Source organism: Lissotriton helveticus, chromosome 2_1 (assembly GCF_964261635.1).
Source record: "Lissotriton helveticus chromosome 2_1, aLisHel1.1, whole genome shotgun sequence".
Taxonomy (NCBI): Eukaryota; Metazoa; Chordata; class Amphibia; order Caudata; family Salamandridae; genus Lissotriton; species Lissotriton helveticus.
The window spans coordinates 1,741,732,346-1,741,753,483 of record NC_136059.1 but is presented as its reverse complement, the minus strand read 5'-3'; the positions used below and the strand labels follow the sequence as shown (position 1 = coordinate 1,741,753,483).

The following is a 21,138-nucleotide window of genomic DNA, read 5'->3' as shown; positions in this document are numbered from 1 at the left end:
TGCAGCGCTTAGTGGAGCTTTCAGCAGAACAGAACAATAAAAAAATGCAAAAATGTAAAACACAGAAAGGCATTAGTAAAACAGAATAAAAATTGTAAACACAGTAAGTCAATATGCACTTTTTACATATCAGTGCATTACGCAGCAGCAGGGTCTATTTTTGGTGATAAATAAAGTTCACTCAACATCATGATACGGAGGTTATTTTCAAAAATATTTTAAAAACGAACACTTTTTAAGGGCTAAATCTGAGTGGGGAGCGCAACATAGTGGGGGCCAAACTATGCCTTCAGGGCCATGGGGGGGATAGTTTTCAGGACAGTGCAGTTGCCGTGGGGTGTGAAAACAGTGTGCAGGACCTGTAACACCAACTGCAACCTAATTAAACCAGCTGTGTGAGCTGCGCAAAAGAAATCAAAGGCACCCTGCAGGAAACATCACAAAACGACACCGCATCACGAAAAAAATACAAGCTACAGGAAGGGCATGGACGGGGAGTGGTGTGTGTGGGGGCACCCAGGTAAAACAGAAAGTGCATGGCCCACTTACAAGAAAATTAATTAAGTGAAAGTGCGCATGGCGCGCTAAACATTAAAAGAAGAGGAGCTCATAATTAGTCCCTGAGGGAAGCATCCAGGGAGTGGAGTGTGCGGGCCGCCATGAAAAGCGCATGGCCCTCTGGAAAAAAAAGAATGAAAGTGAAAGTGAAAGCATGCATGGTCCCACACTGAAGAAAAAAAAAGCATTTGCAATACAATCGATCTCACATCTACGAGAGTTTAAGCTATTGTCATTTACAATGGCAATAGCTCAAACTCTTGTAAATGTGAGACCTCGGCTGCCATTGTACCGGGCTGCTTGAAAGTGAAAGCAGGCATGGCGGCACCCACATCGCTCTCGTGGATCCCATCCACTGTGATGAAAGAGCTGCGGCCAGCTCTGAAGTGAGGAAGGAGCATATTTTAAAAAAACCAACAAAGCGCAGCATCCACTTCAAAAGCGCAATGGCATAAACTAAGTAGACAAGACTGGAGGGGCCGTGGCAGCGGCAGGACAGGGGATCAGACAGCCGCCCTGCAGCAGTGAATTGCGCCCGTGAGGCCCGCTGCGACTTTTTATTAAAGCCAGGGGAGACTGCGGAAGATTGCCCCACCCAACCCGACTGCTATGAGCAAACCAATTAAGCACGCAAATAAACAAAAGAGTTCCAACACAAAGACTTATTCCCACTAATAGCATGTTTACAGTAGTTAAGCAGTGCCTTAGAGGCGTTCCTACCCCACAAAAAGAGGAACTAACAGACATATTAACCTGTCAACACACAAGAAATTTAACAGACAAGCGAAAGAACCAATACAAGCACAATAGGTCGAGTTCCCCTAGATATACTAATTACTGAATGTCCCGCATGCACTGCCTTGGCTCGACCTAAAAGTGATCACTTTATCTTGCTTTTATGGATCTTGAGTGTGTTAATAGCTCCAAGTTATGGAATATTTTAATCCAGACAGGTTTGCCCCAGCCGTTGGTCGAAATTTTGCATGCATTACACCACTGGCTCACAGCACCAATTAGATATGGTGCAGTGGGTGAATGGACTGAACCTTTTGACTTATCCTGGGGCTTACATCAGGGCTGAGAACTTGCCCAGGGTGAAATCTACCTTTGTCCCTGCCCTACTCTATGCCGACGATGCTTTCCTGCTCTGCCATATGCTAAACAGTCTTCGTGGTCTCATAGATAATGGACAATTTAGACCTCTGAGGTTCAACATTGATAAATTTCACTATATAGCTTGTGGTCAGCAAAACTGTAACATTAGACCAATCTCAATAAAGGAGAAAAACATAGCAAGGGTTAATGATGTTTCCTATCTGGGATATCTTTAATTCCCGTAGTAGCTGGCTCCCCTGCATCTCAGACCGGTGCCTCCGCTTTAATTATTCTGCTAGGGCCCTGTCTGGGCTGGTGACCAGTGTTGGCAGTAAACCCACACTCTCATTTCTGGAATTCTACCCACCAAAATGTCTTCCAGTTTGTATGTTTGGGGCAGTCACATGAGAGTATCAGGGTTGTTCAAAATAACAGCAGGAGGAGAATGCCTTTCGTAGGTGGCTGTTAGATGTAGGCCCATGTAGTCCCCCATTCATTTCCTCATGAGGAACTGGGCCTAACCTATGCAGACGATCATGTGAAACCTGTGCCACACCTCGTTTGGTTTGTATTATTGGGAAACCAGCATACTTTAATTAACCATGACTAATTGCTTAGCTTGCTATTTTCGGTATATGATTCATTGTCTGAGGTACATTAAGAGAACCGCTAAAGGAATGGGAAGACTAGACCTGTATTTGTCACCCCATATGTTGGGCAAGGAGGAAGGTGCAAGGGTAAAGAAGCTTTTTATGAGATCTTCATCCGAATCTAGGGATAGCAGGGAATTGCGAAAATCTGTTCTGAGAGATTATATAGTTCTTAAAAGTTGCGGGGGGATTGAGCCTTACCTTACTTTGGTGAAACACATATGGGAAAGGTCACTCCTAACTAATGCAGGATTGATTAGAAGCAATCTCTGTTTGCGGCTAAGGCTATATGACCAGAAGTTCATATTTGTCCGCCCCTGCGATTTAACCTCACCTCAGATGCTGGAGCACTTTTTTTCCTGTAAATATTAGGAGCCTATCAGGTACAGATATTTAGCACCTGTTCTAAAAAAAATATTTTTGTCACTAAAGACCTGCACTTTATTTCCTCACAATGATGCCTGATCCTGCTATTTGCCACTTTGTGAAGTGCTTCCTAAAAAACGCAATGCGCTGGCAGAATCCAATGGATTTTTAGCTCATACTTAAGCTACCATCTGCACTTTAGTGGAAGTATTTCCAATGGTGAGACTGTATACTTATTACTATGGTCTTTTTTATTAATAGGTGTTATCTGTAATTTGGATTTTTATGAAATTACAATGTATTTTACTGCTCTTTTATGATTCTTTTTTGAATAATGGAATAATGATGTATTTAATTGAATCGGATATTGGGCAATGTTATGGTTGTTGATATTTTTGCAGTTTTTTCAATTTCTTTTAATGTTTAATTGATATTTTGAGAATCTATATTTGTTTTCCTTATTGTTCATTTTGTGATATTTTGAATGATGACATTTAGGGTAATATTTTCGCTATTTCCTTATGGGTTTAAGAAAGTTTATATTATAGTTAGCAGTGTTTTTGCAGTGTTTTTGTAACGATATGTTTCTTCCACAATATTTTTGTGTTTGACGAACTTTACGATACTATATTATATTATATTATATTATACTATATTAAGGTTGTTGTCAACTTGCAATAATATCATGTTCTCAACGATGAAACCCCACTACATTGCATGATATGTATATGTTTACTATTACTAACTCTAACCATCCTTTATGGATCACTTCTGACTTGAATGTGATATAGGGATGAAAGACTGAAAACTGTTGTGGTATCAAAATGCATAACTTTGGCTGAGATAGTAGAGTAGTTAGTGTGGCTGACTGGGAGGTTTTTGCTGTAATGTAGCCCCACCATTAGAAGGGTGTTGATGAGTGATTTGGCAGTGTAGCTGGATAAGAATTGTCACTGAAAACAAACAATCAGGAGAAGCAGAGGGGAGTGAGCATAGCGTCGTGATCCATAATGTCAAATACAGATGAGTGGGCAAGAGATTAGAAAAGAGGTTTGTAGACATTAACAACATGAGGTAGCCTCAGACCTATTCGAACGGATTGTATTAAAAACAATTTGTAGAGGATTTTGCAACGTGGAATATAAAAAAATATTTTCACTGTGTAAACAAACATTTTATTTTACAATTAGGGGGCAACACTATTACACACCTCACCCAGAATGATGTGAACATAAAGCCATCACATTAACCTGTACTTTGAGGGTTTTGAAAAACCATGAGAGTTTCAAGAACACTTTGATCCCAGAAATCCTTGGTTTAGACATTAGTTGCATAAGCATGATGTAATAATTTTGTGACACAACTTGATGACGAATGAACTGAAGTTGGATGATACCAGATACCTGAATATAGAATTGACAGCTGATTTACACATGAACTTTTTTGTATGTTCAAAAACATGGCCCATATCTTATTTCATTAAATGTGATGGTCTCTGTTAAATGTAGATCATGTATTTTGTAGGCCTAACTGCTCAATATATATGCATTGCCTACCTCTGAAACAGAGCATTTTTCCATGAAATTGTTAGCTTTCCTCCACTTTATCCATTTGTTCAGTTATTTCAAAACTAGCTGTTTAGGAATTTGCAAGTGGAAAGAAAGTGCTGTTGAACAAGTTACTTACCTTCAGTAATGCTTTTTCTAGTAGAGACTATCTAACTACAGATTCCTCACCTTAGAATATTCCCCAGCCATCAGACTGGATCTAGAAAATCTTCAGCAGTACCTAGGTGCACCGGAAGGTGGTGTCAAGCAGCTCCACGTCAACGTCGTCTGAGTCGGAAGTGACATGCATTGTGCCCATATTATCGCCACGCCAGCGCACTGACATCAGTTTCTTTTGGATCTATTTCCACACAAGAAAATGCAGAACCATGACTGCATGATGTATGACTAGTGTTCAGCAACTAACAGGGTCTTTTGGGTGAAGAGCCAATTTCACAGAGCAGGTAAGATGGGAGGGTCAGTTAGGAATTTGCAGTTAGACAGAGTCGCTACCAAAATAAGCATTTACAAAGGTAAGTAATTTGCTCTTCTGACTGAGACTTCTAACCTCAAATTCCTAGAATAGATACCCAAGCAATATCTCTCTGGAGGTGGGTCTCTGAACTGGATTAAACCAAAAAGGCCTGAAGGACGAATGGGCAAATTTGCCTGTCTCGATGGACCTGACTATCCAGCCAGTAGTGTTTCATGAAAGTTTGGAGTTACATCCTGGTAGCAGCCTGACAGATGTCCACGACAGGCAGTCAATCTGCTACAGCAATAGTGGCCAACTTGGCTCTGGTAAAACAAGCCCACAAGCCTTCAGAGGGCTGTTGTTTAGCCAATGTGTAGCAGGTTTGTATGCACAGCACAATCCGACAAGAAAGGGTCAGTTTCGGAACTGCCTTGTTTTTTTTTCGAACCCAAAGCATAGCTGATCGTCCACACATTTTTCTTTGAAAAGATTGATAAGGAGAGGGCTCTTATAGGCTCCAGATAATGGAGCCCTCCTCCACTTTGCAGAGATAAGCTGTATCAAAAAATATCAGCAGCAGGATGTGCTGGCTCACATGAAATGGGGTATTCACTTTACAGGTTAGAGGCAGTAGCGGTCGGCAGTAGGTGTTTCTGTAGGGCGCTGACGTGGGCAGGAGGAGGGACAGAGTGGGGGTAGTAATGTATGGATTACTGAGTTTTACAGGTAAGTAAACATTTAAATAAATTTTTAAAAATTGTTGCGCGCACTGCATTACATGATGCAGTGCGCGCAACGAAATTCGTTTTATTTATTTAAATGTTTACTTACCTGTAAAACTCTGTAATCCATACATTACTACCCCCACCCTGCCCCTCCTCCTGCCCACGTCACCGCCCTACAGGAACACCTACTGCCGACCGCTACTGGTTAGAGGTCTGGGTTCGAAGAATCTGTTTGTCTAGGTGGGAACTGTTGCTGTAAGCATTGAAGAAAATACACTACATGGGTGACTGAAATAAAGAGGGATGTTCCAGGAACAACAAGAAGGCCAAGATAGCAAACAGGCAATTGTTAACAATGCCCAGGGCAAGGCCTTGCTGGGCTAAGGGTAACACAAGCAACAGCACGTGCTTGGCTGCCAGATAAAATTAAAGATTTCGGGAGATAGATTAAAAAATTCAACTGTCACCACTCAATCTAGAGGCATGAAGGTGAAGAGTGCGCAGGTTTGGGTGCAAGACCTTCCCTGCAGCTGCAACAGGAGATCCTCCTGAAGGGGCATCCTGATCTGAGGACGAATGCTCATGCTCAGGAGTACCAAACTCTCAATGTTCATTCCGGAACCACCTTGATGACTTAGGCCCGGTCAGTCCTTATCTTTATTAGAACTCGAGACAGGAGTGGTATTGGTGGAATGGGGTACACAACATTAAAATACCTAATAACAGAAACTTATCAAATCATATTATATATAAAAAAAAGGCATACTAAATAATTTAAAAGAAAATGAAAAATTAAACTGAATAAACTTTAAAATAATTTTTAAAAATCCACTTTCTCGCCTAGAAGCAAAAATAAAAAACATAAATTAAACAATTTACATAATTAATTATCATTCAACTATTTTAGTTACCATAACTATTTAATTTACCATAACAATTTAAATCAATTATAATTTAGTTAACTACCCATCCCATTCCCCTACAACTCTAACCACCAGCTACTAATATATAAATTAACAAATCTATAAGAATTAAATATACATTGAAATTGACAAATTACACTTAAACACATAAAATAACAATGAAAACCAATTTATATAATTATTAGTTGATTAAATATTTAATTTATAATAAATCCTCTAAAAACCCAATACAACTATTACTACTATTACTACAACTATTACTATTTACAACTTTAATGTAAGAAAAATAATGAAACATTTAAAATTGCAAACTATATTGAAAACCTAATAACAATTATACTAAGAATACTAACATCTAAAATCAATATATTAACTGGAACAGTAAATTAATACAAAAACATATTTATTACAACAAAATGAATTAAATACTATTAAATACAATGCCATACTTAAAAACTATATTATATACCCAAAATATTATATTCTTATCTTCAATTTTCTGTTTCACAATATTTTGGCAAGCTGGATGTTCTTGACCCAATATTTATGTCACGTGATATTTTTAATCTGACATTTGTGTCATTCCCCCTATGTATTAGTCTATGGGGAGGCTTGTGTTGTTGGCACAGGATTGTGGGCTGTGTCAACTCTTCCTCTGATTCTATAATACAATATCACCTTATGGCAGGTGTCAATATTGCACAATGAGAGGCAGGCTTGGTCTAACCATATTCACTGCAGTACTTCATGTTTTGAAATTAAATGTGTGATTGCTTCATCAGAACTGCAAAGCTCCAGCTGAAAGTACTGGCCCTCACTAATAAGTGCTTATCCTTGCATTGGCAAACTATGGCTCAAGTTGTGCAGTGCACCTGAGCCACGTTACACACAGTTAGGGATTCTTCGTTTAGGAATGCTAATTTTTCACATGTTCTCAGGCAGTGCAGACACTGGGGACCCACACTACAAAATGAATCATAGAAACAGGACAATACCAGGAACAAAATCAAATGATAGCGAGAAGACATTTGTGTACTTGGGAATAATTGTTAGCCACCCTATGCATAACTTATATGGCAACAGATGCCACCATAAAGAAATGTAGTTATGTTAAATGATGACCCACTAAGGGCCTGATTATGACTTTGGCGGTGCGATGCCGGGTTTATCCCGCCACTGCACTGCCAAAGCCGTGGTCAGACTGCCCGCCAGTTTAATAGTTTCCTCCTGTCTGGTGGGCTTTGTTTTTGACGTTCCCACGGTGTTGCCCTGAAAATAAGCACTGCAATGGGAATGCCAAATACAGTTCTTGCACGGCATCGACTGAAAAATCCATGCTGTGCAGGAACTGGTGTGCGGGTCTTTTGTTTCCTCGCCCTAACTGTGCCGGGTATGCCCAGGCGTGGGTCCAGGGCTCACTGTACCACTGGAAACCCCGAAACTGGTCCTAGGATGCTTGTTTCCGGTCCAGGGAGGACTTGGCTTGGCAATTCTGGCTGGACTGTTCCCATGATGCACAGGGTCAAGACAGATTTGCATAAGGGCAGGTCTAAACTAGGGTGGCATGGTGAGCAAAAAATGATGGATTTAACCCAGATCTCATAACTGGGAATGAATATTTCGATTTGTTCTGCATTCCATCCATCACTTGTGTGCCTTTTGTTTCCTCGCTCTAAGTGCGCCGGGTATGCCCAGACGTGGGACCCGGGTCACTGTGCCACTGGAAACAAGCTATCCTGGGTGATGAGGGGTGAAAACCCGAAGCCGGTCCAGGGAGGACCTGGTTTGGCTGTTTGGGCTGGATTGTTCCCATGAGGCACAGGGTCAAGACTGATTTGCATATGGCCAGGTCTAAACTGGGGTGGCATGGTGAGCAAAAGAATGATGGATTTAACCCAGATCTCCTGACTGAGGGTGAATGTTTTGATTTGTTCTGCATTCCAATCATTAATTGTGTGTGCTTTGTTTCTGCACACAGGGGGGCACATGTTGTACCCCCTGTGTGCATCCACATGCTGGGAAGGCACAGGGGGCTCTGTATGACCCCCTTTGTTTCCTCTCCGCCACGGCGTGGCCGGACTGCGGCGGTCCCGCTAAGCATATTGCAGCCTCCCGACCACCACCAAGGAGCAGTGGTTCCCTGGTGGCTGAGGTGGGGCTGCGGCGGTCCGACTGCCTGAATCATAATAGGGAAGTCAGGAGACAGCTGCGCCTTCAGGAGTCTGGCAGTTCGTGGACCGCCAGATTCATAATTGGGCCCTAAGAGGAGTCCATCTGGGAATGTATTTTGACAGCCTGCTTCAAATACATCTGCATGCATCACACACAAGCCTACGTCCCACAGCCTTGTTTTATAAGGATTGAGCTCAAATAATCATTACATGTTTTGTAGGATGATGGGAGGGCAATGGTGCCCTAGGGTGTGGCTATGTGGAAGGACTGAGGAAACTGCAAATTATAGCAGCATCCCCTGTGTGCCATTCCTGATTAAAACTAAACACACTGGAACCTGAAAGTGGACACAAAAGTATGCATAATATATTTCTCAAAGATATATGGCAACATAATTGCTGAGCATACCTAATAATAATGCAGAACATAGTATATACCTTAGCAACTCAGTGGAAAGGTTTAGAAATGCCCCCAGTGGGTGTCTATGTTGAGTGACGGCATAAAAGAGGAATTGGAAGGCAGTATGGTGAACAAGTTGTGTTTGTTTGCCTGTACTAGACTCACCTGACATTGCCCGTTCCTGTTAAGGAGGACAAGGCAGAGGTAGTAAAACATATGTGCAGTGTGCCCCTCACTCGCCCAGGCCAAGGCACCATTGTATCTGCTACATTATTGTTAGCTATGCCGCTGATCAGGCAACCAGTAAACTGGAGTGTACAAGAAAGTAACCAGTGTCCTTTTTCCTAATACCCATAATTCTTTGAATGGAGGGCAGGGTCTTTGGCTTGAATATTTTTCTAGAGCTGGTAAAAATGTTAGCATTCACTTACTGTCACATCGAGGGAGAGGCTGAGTCCACTGCCCCATGTTCAAGCATTGTTGGACAGGGTTCCCCACAATCTGGAAGCCTGGATCACAATAGAGACTGACCTCTGACCCCGGCTTTAAATTAGAACTTGAAGTGTGCAGATATGGCATGGCTCCTTCTAACGCAGGACACTCTAAAAAGAAACAATTACAAAAATGAACAGGTTACAAATGCCCCAGTTTGATGCTTTAGGGTGTTACACAGTAGTAGGAATAGTACCTTGAAGCATACAGAGGCAGCAGTACACAGATAAAAGTCCTGTATACTTTTATTTGACTCTCAACATTACTGTGATGTATACTGATGGTAACTGAACTGTGCCTGAGTGAAGGGTTATGTGGGCACGTGGGCAACTTAGTCTTGAGCTGCATAGAAATGCTTTGCAGCACTGCAATTCATTTATATTTAAGATGTTTGAAGACAAGTGTTTTTAATGAGTAAGGAACGTGATTAACACGTTATCCAAGAATCCAAAAGCTAATAATGAAAATATACTAGGGGGCAGATTTACAAGCCCCTTGCGCCGCTTTTGCGTCACTTTTCCCATGTTAAAAATGACGCAAACGTGGCACAAGGGGCTTGTAAATCTGCCCCTAGATATGTACTTTAAGAAATAAACACGTATATAGAATACCCTACCACTGCATGATTATTCCCAGTGAAATGAAGTTTGCTAAAATCAAATAAATATTTTTGCACAAAGGCTCTGGCCGATAATGTGTATTAGAGATAAAACAAGAGTGCAGGGCTTTCACGAGATAGTGTTTGCCTGGGTGTCTACTTTTAGACCTTTGGCATGTGCTCCTGGCTTACTGCAAATATAACACAGCGCGAGTATAAGGGACTTTTTAAACCTTGACTCTAAAGCAGTGCTTAATTTGTAAACAAAAATTAAGTGGAAGGGCCCTTTTCAGGAGTCCGCTAAAGCTTGCACCAGCCAGTGACCCTGACAGCACTGCAAATGTCAGTACCAGCACAACTCCTACCCACCACCTTCTTACAAATTTGACAATTGAGACTATAAAAGGCCCCCAAAGCTATAAGAATGACTTCTGTGACAGATATTAGCAAAGTATATTGATTCAATAAACAACTGTGATTGTGCTCATCACTAAATCAGACATACAGCGCAGACTGTCATAAGTGATGGTGTTGACAATTAGGTGCTGGTGCCAAGCACTAGAATCCACCGGCTCAAATTAAGCACAGCTCTAAAGGTAAATAAGGTCCTCATTGAACACTGGGGCAAACCTGGGAGAAAACGACGTACCCACTAAATGCCAGTACAGTGGGTATGATTCAGAAAGGGCGTGCAATGTGCACACAATTCCACTTTACACAGCTTGGGAGGAGAAATACTGTACTGATACCACTTCATAGTCTCTTCTGAGGTGCACTAACTCAGGGTGTGGTATATTTGCTTGCAGAAAGAGCACCAGGCTTTATCTGGTGAATCCTGCGTGGGCAAATACCCCCAAGCGCACAATTCCTTCTGCGAAAATAATCCCAGTAGACGTTAGTGACTGACTGAGAATGAAGGCCAAAGAAATACTGAGGGGCATATTACCAAGCAATAGCGATAATTATCGCTATTGGTGGTTAGAGACAAAAATTTACTGCTGAGCTGCATCGATTTTTATCGCAAATAAACCTTGGTATTACCAAGGTTTATCACAAATGCGATAAAAATCGGCCGCAATGCATGAATATCGCTGAAAAGTCCGCGATATTCATGCATAACCGAGCTAATGCTCTTAGCCATGTTATCCACCTCCCATTGGATAACATGGCTAAGAACGGCTCAGGGCAGGTGTTAGCTTTTGGAGATATTCGCGCTTAGCGCGAATATCTCCATAAGTTGGTAATAGGAGATAGCGATGTTAGCGACTGTTTCCAGTCGCTAATATCTTGGCACGGCCACTTTGCATGTCATTAGTGATAAATATCACTGACATGCAAAGTGGGACCCAAGATGGTCGCTATCTCCTACTAGCTGTCGCTAACTGGTGTTAGCGACAGCTAGGTAATAGGGAGATAATTATATCTCCGCTTTCTTGGCTTTTAAAGCCAAAAAAGCGGAGATAAACCCCCTTGATAATATGCCCCTTAGTTAGCAAAAGTGCGAGTTAAAGCTGCGTGGAAAGAATCCAAAACATTTGGGGGCAAACAGTGTGAGGAAGTGGTGTTCCAAAGCCTTCTGTGAAGACCACATTGCGATATGTTGGTCAAGAAAAACACATTCATGCACTCTGGCTATAAACTTGACTGAAGCTAAAGTAAATGTCCCCCAAGCGTTGAGAAACACAATAAGAGCAATATACAAATGTCTGATACATAGTGAAACTCCCAAGTGCCTCCACACTAGAGAACAACTGTTCGAAAATCACATTGACTCTGCACCCCCCCAAATCCCCCACCCCCTTGTATCTTTCAGCCCTCATTTACAGGAAACGTCCATTTATCCGAATTTGCAGAAGAGGTCTGGAATCTCAGGAATGGAGACTGAATGTTCCAGTTTATTTTTTTTTTTATCATGATGTACTTTTATATGGTGAGGCTGTACTCCTCAATAGTGAAAGATGGATGGGTTAGCAGAGTTCGTGAGCAGTATTTTAATGAGAAATTTCGAGGAAGCATCAATAAACGTGATTTATATTTATATTTCCCGGAACCAGTCCAACATCTTTTCGGGAAGAAATGTCATAACAATCCTTTCGAAGTGTTTCTTGCATCTGGTGGTATTACTCCCGGTTAAGTGACAACAAAAACAGCACTGCTGCTATTTGACACAAACAAGCCAGAAATATCTGCTCAAATTGTGTTGAAAAAAATAAGCATTTGTACATACAAGTACCCACCTTTTCTTGCCAAGCTACACACGTTCAATATGGAAAACTCGAGAAATATTTGAAGAATGTGCCAGATACAGAACGCTATGACGGTGGAGATTATATATATTCTTATTGGAACGAGCATTAAAGATCAATTTCTGTAGAAGGGCTGGGACAGGATCACTCCAATAGAGTTAAGTCTAGAAACTCATCACAGTGAGCTGCATTGAAGGCAGTGTGTCTGCAAGCACACAGTGATAACATGCTGAGCGCCAGCAGGTAACAAGGATGAAGAGTCAATATATGATTCGGACCAGAAAGATATGGAATGGACATATGAATACCTTTTACCATATGCCACCAATGCCACTGCTATTAGAGGGTCTAAATAAATAAGGGACTAATTATGAATACAGCAGTCCATGGTACCACCGTACTCGCGGTAGCGGTCCGACCACCACCATACTGCAGGCCCACCCACATTGTTACAAGTGTGGTGGTCAGACCACCACAAGACCGCTGCGTCCACCGGGGATGCAGAATCCTGCGGCGGTGGTGCAGCAGCCAGGAACAGAAATATGCTGGTGGTGCCGCTGCAGCACCACCAAGCATATTTTGTGTTACCTGTCCACTGCCCATTTCATGGCAGTGAGCCTGCTATGAAAAAGGTGGCGGAGAGGCAACTAAGGGGCCCTGGCCCCCTAGCACTCTTGGGTCTGGGGGTGCAAGCAGGAATGTGCTGCAGGAGCTGTCACAGTGGTGGCACCAAACCCGTAATTAGGCCCTAGTTCCTAGTTATGAGTGTGGCGGTCCTCCTGTCGGCACACCACCGCCACGCCGATAAGAGGACCATCAAGCTCTTCATGCACCTGCCCGCTGGATTACAACCGTAATCCATGACAGGCGGGCCTGCGGCAGGCACATGGTTATGTTTGTATAAGGCTCATAGGTAAGCCTTAACAACAGGCACCACTGTGACAGGGCTTGCAGCACGTTCCATGCCACATTATTATTATTATTATTATTATTAAATATTTTTATAAAGCGCGTAGTCACCCGTGGGTATCCCAGCGCTAAGATCCATACCACTGCAGGTCAGGGGGGGGGGGGGCAGAGAGGGGGGGGGTTACAGTTGAGGGAAGAGGTGAGTTTTCAGCTGCCTCCTGAAACGTAAATAGTTGGGTTCTATTCTCAGGTCGCGGGGTAGGGCGTTCCAGAGGCGTGCCGTGTGAACTGAGAAGCGCCTTCTGCCTGTGCGTGCCTTCTTAACTCTGGGAATGACGAGGAGGTGTTCCTGGTCTGATCGAAGGGATCTTGTGGCTTTGTATGGTTTGATGAATTCTGCTAGGATCGGGGGGCCTTTGTTTTGAAGCAGTCTGTGAGCCAGTCAAAGGGCTTTGAACTTCACTCGTTCTCTTATCGGGAGCCAGTGGAGGAGCTTCAAGGCTGGTTTCGCCGAGGCTCTGGCAGGAGTGTTAGTGAGGATCTGAGCAGCTGCATTTTGGATCCTTTGTAACTTGTTCAAGGTTGCCTCCGGGGCACCTAAATAGATGAAGTTGCTGTAGTCGAGCCTCGATAGTATAAGGCCCTGGATCAACAGTCTTTGGGAGGAGGGGGGGGAGTAGGGGCAAGATCTTTCGAATGGATTTAAGGAGCCTGAAGCATGTTCCGGCTACTTTCTTTGTTTGCGTTGCAAACGATAGATCCTTTTCGAGCCACACTCCCAAGCTTTTAACCTCGGGTTTCGGATCCGGAGGCAAGCCTAGGCAGGGTGGCCAGATGTTGTGTGAGAGGGAAAGCCCCTTCTGCCCAAGGAGGAGAATGTCAGTCTTTGAGCCGTTGAGTTTCAAAGATGACCGGTTCATCCAACCTTGTATCTGCGTCAGGCAGTTGTAAAGATCCGCAGGTTGTTGGCTTGGGTGGGATAGGGACACCACTAATTGTGTGTCGTCGGCGTAGCTAACAATTCTCACTCCGAACGGGGTAACAACCTCCTCCAATGGGGACATGTAGATATTGAATAATGTGGGGCTCAGGGAGGAGCCCTGAGGTACGCCACATTGGAGGGGTGTTTCGGAGGACCGGGTGTTATTCTCCCAGATCTGGAAGGAGCGATGATCCAGAAAGGACGATAGCCAGGACAGTGGGTTCCTTCTACACCGACACTCCTGAGACGGAGGATGAGGAGTTCGTGGTTAACGGTGTCGAAGGCCGCACTGAGGTCGAGGAGGATCACTGCCACTGATCCTCCCGTGTCTAAAAGTGCTCTGGCCTCCTCCACCGCCACAAGGAGGGCGATGTCAGTGCCCTGCCCTGGGCGGAAACCCGTCTGCAAGCTTTTCAGCCGATTGTTGGTCTCCAGAAATTGTGAAAGTTTTCTATTCACAAGCTTTTCGGCAACCTTGCTGGTCCCCGGGAGAAGAGAAATTGGCCTGTAGTTGGCCTGGTCCGCTGGGTCCAGGGAAGGTTTTTTAAGTAGCGCCGTAACTACCGCCGCCTTCCAGCTCGAGGGGACGACTCCCTGTTGCAGTGAGGCGTTGATCAAATGGGTGAGAGGGGGGGCGATCGTAGGTGCCACCTCTTTGAGGAAACGTAGCGGCGCAGGGTCCCTGGGTGATCCGCTTTTGATGTTATTAAGAGTGCTTTCAACCTCTTCGGCAGTCACCTGTCCCCATGAGGTGAGACAGGGGGAGGTGGGAATGTGGTTGGTCTCTATTTTTTCACTTGGGTTTGTGAATGGGATGGAGTTGAGGATTTTCTGGATCTTCTCTGTGAAGAAGTTGGCTAGTTTATAGCATTTTTCCTCATCTGCCTTGGGATCTGGTGGGTGTCTTGGTCCGGAGGCTGGGACCTTGCGGAGTTCTTTTAAAATAGTGAAAGATTCCTTACTGGAGCAGGCGGAGTTTTCAATTATTTCTTGAAAGAATAGACTTTCAGTCTTACGCAGGGCGGTTTTATACATTTGTAACGCGGTGTGGTGGACGCCCTTCTTAACGTTGGACTTATCCTTCCTCCAGGAACGTTCCGTTCTTTTGCATTCCTGTCTCAGGGACTTAAGCTCCGGCGTATACCATGGAGCGGGATTCACTCGTTTGGTGTGTTTGAGAATGGTGGTTTTAGGGAGGAGTTGGTCCAATGAGGATGTGACCCAGGAGTTAAACTGTTCATCAGCAGTGACAGGGTCGGAGGAGAGGGTGGGTATAGAGTCTGAAAGAATCCTGGCCCAGTCCGTTGGTACTAGCTTGTGCCAACGTCGGTCGGTGGCCCGGATTTTAGAGGCATGGGGGGGTGCTATGTGGAGATGACAAGAAATGGGGATTAAGAAGTGATCTGTCCATGGAAGAGGGAGGGGGTTCCAGTGGTGATGTCCGCAATATTGGTGAGGACGGGATCCAGAAGGTGTCCCTTGTCGTGGGTGGGTTCGGGATTGACCAGCCGGATGTTGAATGACATAAGATCCTGAAGGAGGTCGGATGCTATAGTATCTGTGGGGTCTGTGAAATGGAGATTGAGGTCGCCCACGAGGAGGAAGTTAGGGGCGGAAGAAGCTAATTGTGATACCATGTCGGTGAGAGCGTTGATGAATTTCCCTGGCGCACCCGGAGGACGATAGATTAGCAGTCCTGAGATGGAGTGTGTCGGGGAGGTTTGAATGGCAAAGGAACAGTTTTCACAATCCTCAATGTGGGTGTTGCTGATTCTACAGACCAGGTGTTCTCTGTGCACTATTGCCAGCCCCCCTCCTCTCCCTGTTGGTCTATGCAAGGTTTGAATAAGATAGCCTGGGGGAAGGGCGTTGACAATGTCAGAGTCTGAGCTAACGGAGAGCCAGGTTTCTGTGAGAAATAAAACATCCAGGTCTTGGTCTAGTATCAACAGGTTGGTTTCAAGCGCATGCTTGGGGAGGGAGCGGCAGTTAAGGAGGCCCATCTGTAATCCAGGCTTTCCCGTGCTCTGCATGACTGGGTTGCAGCGTGCACAGTTGGTATAGGGTGTACCTTCCGTGTGAATATAGCAGCATTCCTGATTTTTTCCGGGTGGAGAGCTTGGAGCATGTCACTTGTGTACACCAGCCGTTCATGGGGCACATCCGGCAGAGTACCTGGGCCTGGGTCCGGCTGGGCCCGGACGGGCCCAGACGGGCTTGCCTTAGGCGTGCCTTCGGCGCGCTGACGGCGCGCCCGCTGCGCCCCCGTCCGCTGTGCGTACGTGGGAAACACATGCTTTTACAAAGAAAGCGGGGGGCGTGGCCTCGTGCAGTGGGCGTGGCCTATGGTCAGGCTCGCCGATGGCGGCACGGAGGAAAAACGAAGCCTGTCTCTGGCAGCGTTTAGCTCTGCTGCGCAGGGTCAGGGATAGCGACAGGACCTCCCAAATCGAGGTAGGAGTGAGCAGTTTAAAATACAATTATCACACACAGTTTTTAAAATCAGATTTCTTAAAAGCAATTTTTAGCGCGAAGAACTACCTCCCGGCTGAGCCTCAGGAGTGTTGAGTCTGAGGAGCTCGTGATCAGCTTTGTTTATATACTGGCGGGGGGCGTGGCCTCGTGCAGTGGGCGTGGCCTATGGTCAGGCTCGCCGATGGCGGCACGGAGGAAAAATGAAGCCTATCTCTGGCAGCGTTTAGCTCTGCTGCGCAGGGTCAGGGATAGCGACAGGACCTCCCAAATCGAGGTAGGAGTGAGCAGTTTAAAATACAATTATCACACACAATTTTTAAAATCAGATTTCTTAAAAGCAATTTTTAACGCGAAGAACTACCTCCCGGCTGAGCCTCAGGAGTGTTGAATCTGGTGCAGGAACAGTGGTGTAATTCTAGGGGGGCACAACATGTGCCCCTGCATGAACCCCCAGGCCCAGTAGCGGCAGGGGGCCCTATTAGGGCCCCATTACTTGTCTCTCTGCCACCCTTTTCAAGGTCCACAGTATCAAACGCCGCGGTCAGGTCAAGGAGGATAAGGGCTGCTGATCCTCCACCATCTAATGCAGTGCGAATTTCCTCAGTGGTCCTAATCAGGGCTGTCTCAGGGCTGTGACAGGACCGGAAACCTAATTGGCTGTGATCTAGGACATTGTTGCCTAAAATGTAAGCGGAACGTTCACTATTTACAATTTTCTCAAGTATTTTTGGGGGCAACGGGAGTCTTGCAATCGGTCTGTTGTTGGCCGGACCTGCTGCATCAAGGCTGGGCTTTTTTAGTAAAGGTAGTATGCAGGTCTGTTTCCACAATGTTGGAAACATTCCTTCTAAAAGCATCTGATTAATATTCCAGATAGCTGGGGACTGATGATATGGCTAATGTTATGCAGTATCCAAGGAGGTCATCAGGACAGTCAGATTTGGTCTTTAATAAAAGGTTAGCAATCTGCTCTGATGAGTAGCAGCAAAGTGTTAAAGAGGCATTGTGGTCTTAGGTTCCTGTTCTGTGTCAGTGTTGTTAGCACTGTGTGAGGCAAATTGATCGTAAATTAGATCAATCTTTAATTTAAACACCTGAGCCAAGGAGTTGCAGAAATCTTGGGAGCAATTCATATTAGAATCCTTATTAACAGCAGTTAGATTATTTATGACTGTAAAAAGTTCTTTACTTGAATTGCCCGCCATCTCTTTTTTAAGAGTATAATATTGGCTCTTCTCCGTAATTATTTTTTTCTTATAGTCCGCTAGCATAAGCTTATATTGTTCTTTATATCATAGTTTTTCCTCCATGGTCTCTCCTGCCTCCTGCAGGCTTGTTTGTCTAGTCTAAGAGCTTCGGAGAACCGTGGAGCAAATGGAGATTTCCTATTTATATTTGTCCCTGTCACATGAGCTAATTTAGCAAACCGCCTAACTCCTAATTAGTCACTAAATCTTTAGAGTTTGGCGCATGGAATCTTTTCTGCTGTGTTATAGGTGCCATAGTCTCTAAGGCGCTTGTAAGATGGTGGATCGGATGTCAGCCATGTTTGTGATGGAGTCTACTGTGCGCCAACCTCTAAATACATTTCTTGTGACCAAACTACCAGATGTTTTTAATAAGAATGGAACACCGACAATGGCCACCTTTCTATTTCAAACATTTATGTTTAATTATTATCTACAAAAAAGTGTATTCTTAATCTAAAGAATTACACCATGAATAAGATCACTATGCACACCACAGATTTGTGAAAATGGAATAAAACTGACATTGATGGTGAAAAGGGAAAGCTATGCGACTCCATGCCGCTGAATGCAGGGAACCTACGTTTTGGGTAGCATTTTGAGTAGCGTGTAACCTGTAATTAGTCTTGAAAATGGAGGCTACTCAGTTGTTTTATAAAAAACACAGAAAAAACATAAAAGGGTGACAGGCCATCTAGGCATGTATATTTGTGGTGGCACCATCTATCCATTTGAGTAGATATTTTGATCCTAGGTATAGAGGTCACAAAAATGGAGATTGACAAATAATGATTCAAACATTTTGTGTGACATGAATATTGTGTGAATAATGTCACCATTACAAACATATCATAGAACAGAACATCTAAAAGAAGAACATTGTTTTTGTGTATATAATATTGTTTAAAAAAATATTGTTCTATTCAATATCATTTATTATATGATAGCTATAATAAATATAGTTGTTTCCATTAATTTAATATGCAGTAGATATTATTATTATTACTATACTATTATTAATATTATAATTATTATTTTATTTTAGAAATAGTTTGCAATTTTAAATGTATAATTAGTTAGTAACTTAATGTAGTAGCTGGTTGTTAGGTCTGTAGGGCAACAGTGTGGGAAGTTTTTTAGGTTATATATATTTTACATTATTCCTTTATGTTATATCAATATTTCATTGCTAATTAATTTTAAATTGATTATTTATTAGGTTAATGATGTGTTATATTTAAAGTATTTATAATTTTATTGATATGTGTATTTAATAATAATATTTGTAACATGCATTTTATATTTAATATTATTCTTAATTGTATTTGCTTTAAGTTGTATTTTAATTGTAATACTGTTTTATTTACTTTTTTGTTTGGTTGTAGGGAGGGGAGTCAATTGTATTTGAGCTAACTAACGTATTTAATTTAAGTGAAAAGTTGTTTTGTTTTTTATGTAACTTTGCTTTTTTGCACTCATGTAGTATGTACTTCTTTATTTAAAATAAAATATAATAATTTTAGCTTAGATTGGAGTAGGAGTAGTAAATATAACCCCTCCTAAGTCCATAGTTTCCCTATTGTTGCTTAGCTTGGAGACGGAACAGTAAATCTAACCCCCTGAAAGTCAAACACTTTCCTCCCTGTTGCCTAGACTGGAATGGGAACAGTGAGCTTAATCCCTCCCAAGTCCAACATGTTGCCTACTTTTGCTTAGATTGGAGTGGAATTAGTAAATCTAACCCCTCCGAAACTCCAATACCTTCCCTACTGATGCTTAAATTGAAGTTTGCAATAGTGAATCTAACCCCTCTGAAGTCTAACACTTTTCCTACTGTTGCTTAGATTGGAGTTGGCATGGCAAAACTAACCCTACGAAGTCAAACACCTTCCCTAATGTTGCTTGAATTGGAATGCAATAGTAAATCTAACCGCACTGAGGGCCAACACTTTTTATACTGTTGGTTACACTGAAGGGAGAATAGTAAATGTAACCTCTCCAAAGTTTAGTATTTTCCCTGCATTCCTGAGGGAAGAGTAAATGCAATGAGTGCAAGGTGTAACAATTTTTATACTAATTTTATTAATTTAATAATTGTTTTCTATTTGTAATATACGCTTTTCAAATTTTAATTGATAGTAATATTTTTGTAGATATTTTTAATTGTCTAAATGTAATTTTTGACATAGCTTATATTTTGTTTAAGTATTAAATAACAATATTTGTATATGTTTATTTTAATTTCTTTCAATAAGGTTACATTTTGTTGTGATTTATATGTTTGTTAATTTTGAGTTTATATTACTTTTAATATTTTTCAATTAAATGTATTTAAAATGTTTAATTACTATTTTCATCTTAAGAGTATATGCATGTGTGTGTAGATTTGTATTATCACTTATTAAATATTTTATTTTACTTTCTATTATTGTTTACTAATTTCATATTTTAATATTTTAAATACATTACTCATGAATTGATATTGCTTTAAAAAAAGTTAATCTTACACTTTTTTGGGCAATTGTCTCTTCAATGAAATTTCTGACACATATTTTGTACATATAAAACAATCATCATTTTATGGACAATATTTTGTAACAATAGTCACTTAAAACACTTGATCTTTTTTTGTAGCTACCCCTATCACAGTCACGTCTTCTTCTTCAACTGACTTGGACTGACCCTTTTCTTATACCATTCTCGGGGGTGGTGGTCATGAATTTTCAATCATCACAAAATACCACAAACCTATCAACAAGCATTTGAAGGCCTGCCGGGGTCTTGGAGATGAAGAGCGGGTCGTCTGTGAATAGGAGCAGGGGGATCTTCCTACCCACCACCCTGGGGGAGTCATTCATGCCATCATCATAGAAGGCTGTCACGCCATTTAGGTATAAGGAGAACAAAGATGGGGCAATGACACGCTCCTGGTAGATGCCCTTATGGACTCCTATCCATTCCGTTAATTCCCCCTGGTGCCCTATTGAACTTGTGCGTATGTGTCTTGGTGTAAACCCATAATGATATCAAGGAGATCGGGCAGCACCTTGCTGTTCTTCAAAACCTCACATAATTCGCAGCAGAGGACCAAGTTGAATGCTGTTTTGAGGTCCACAAAAACTAGTTATAGATGGGATTTTTCAATTATGCCTGTCTTCCAATGACCCTAAGGGCCTGGTCGATGGTATTTATCTGGCTTTTAAACCGCACTTGTAAAAAAGACAGGGCTCCATGCTCCTCTATCCAGTGGTCGAACTGGAACAGAATCTGTCTACAGAA

General features: G+C 42.7%; 1 protein-coding gene across 2 annotated transcripts in view; it reads right to left on the bottom strand.

Moving 5' to 3' along the window:
* SVEP1 (sushi, von Willebrand factor type A, EGF and pentraxin domain containing 1) overlaps nt 1-21,138 on the bottom strand; it is a 1,097,507-nt gene that overhangs the window by 339,907 nt on the left and 736,462 nt on the right. For both annotated transcript variants that reach the window (XM_078676696.1, XM_078676697.1), the window contains exon 30: nt 9,342-9,512. In XM_078676696.1, coding sequence (XP_078532822.1) covers nt 9,342-9,512 — 171 coding nt within the window. The remainder of the gene's footprint in view (nt 1-9,341; nt 9,513-21,138) is intronic.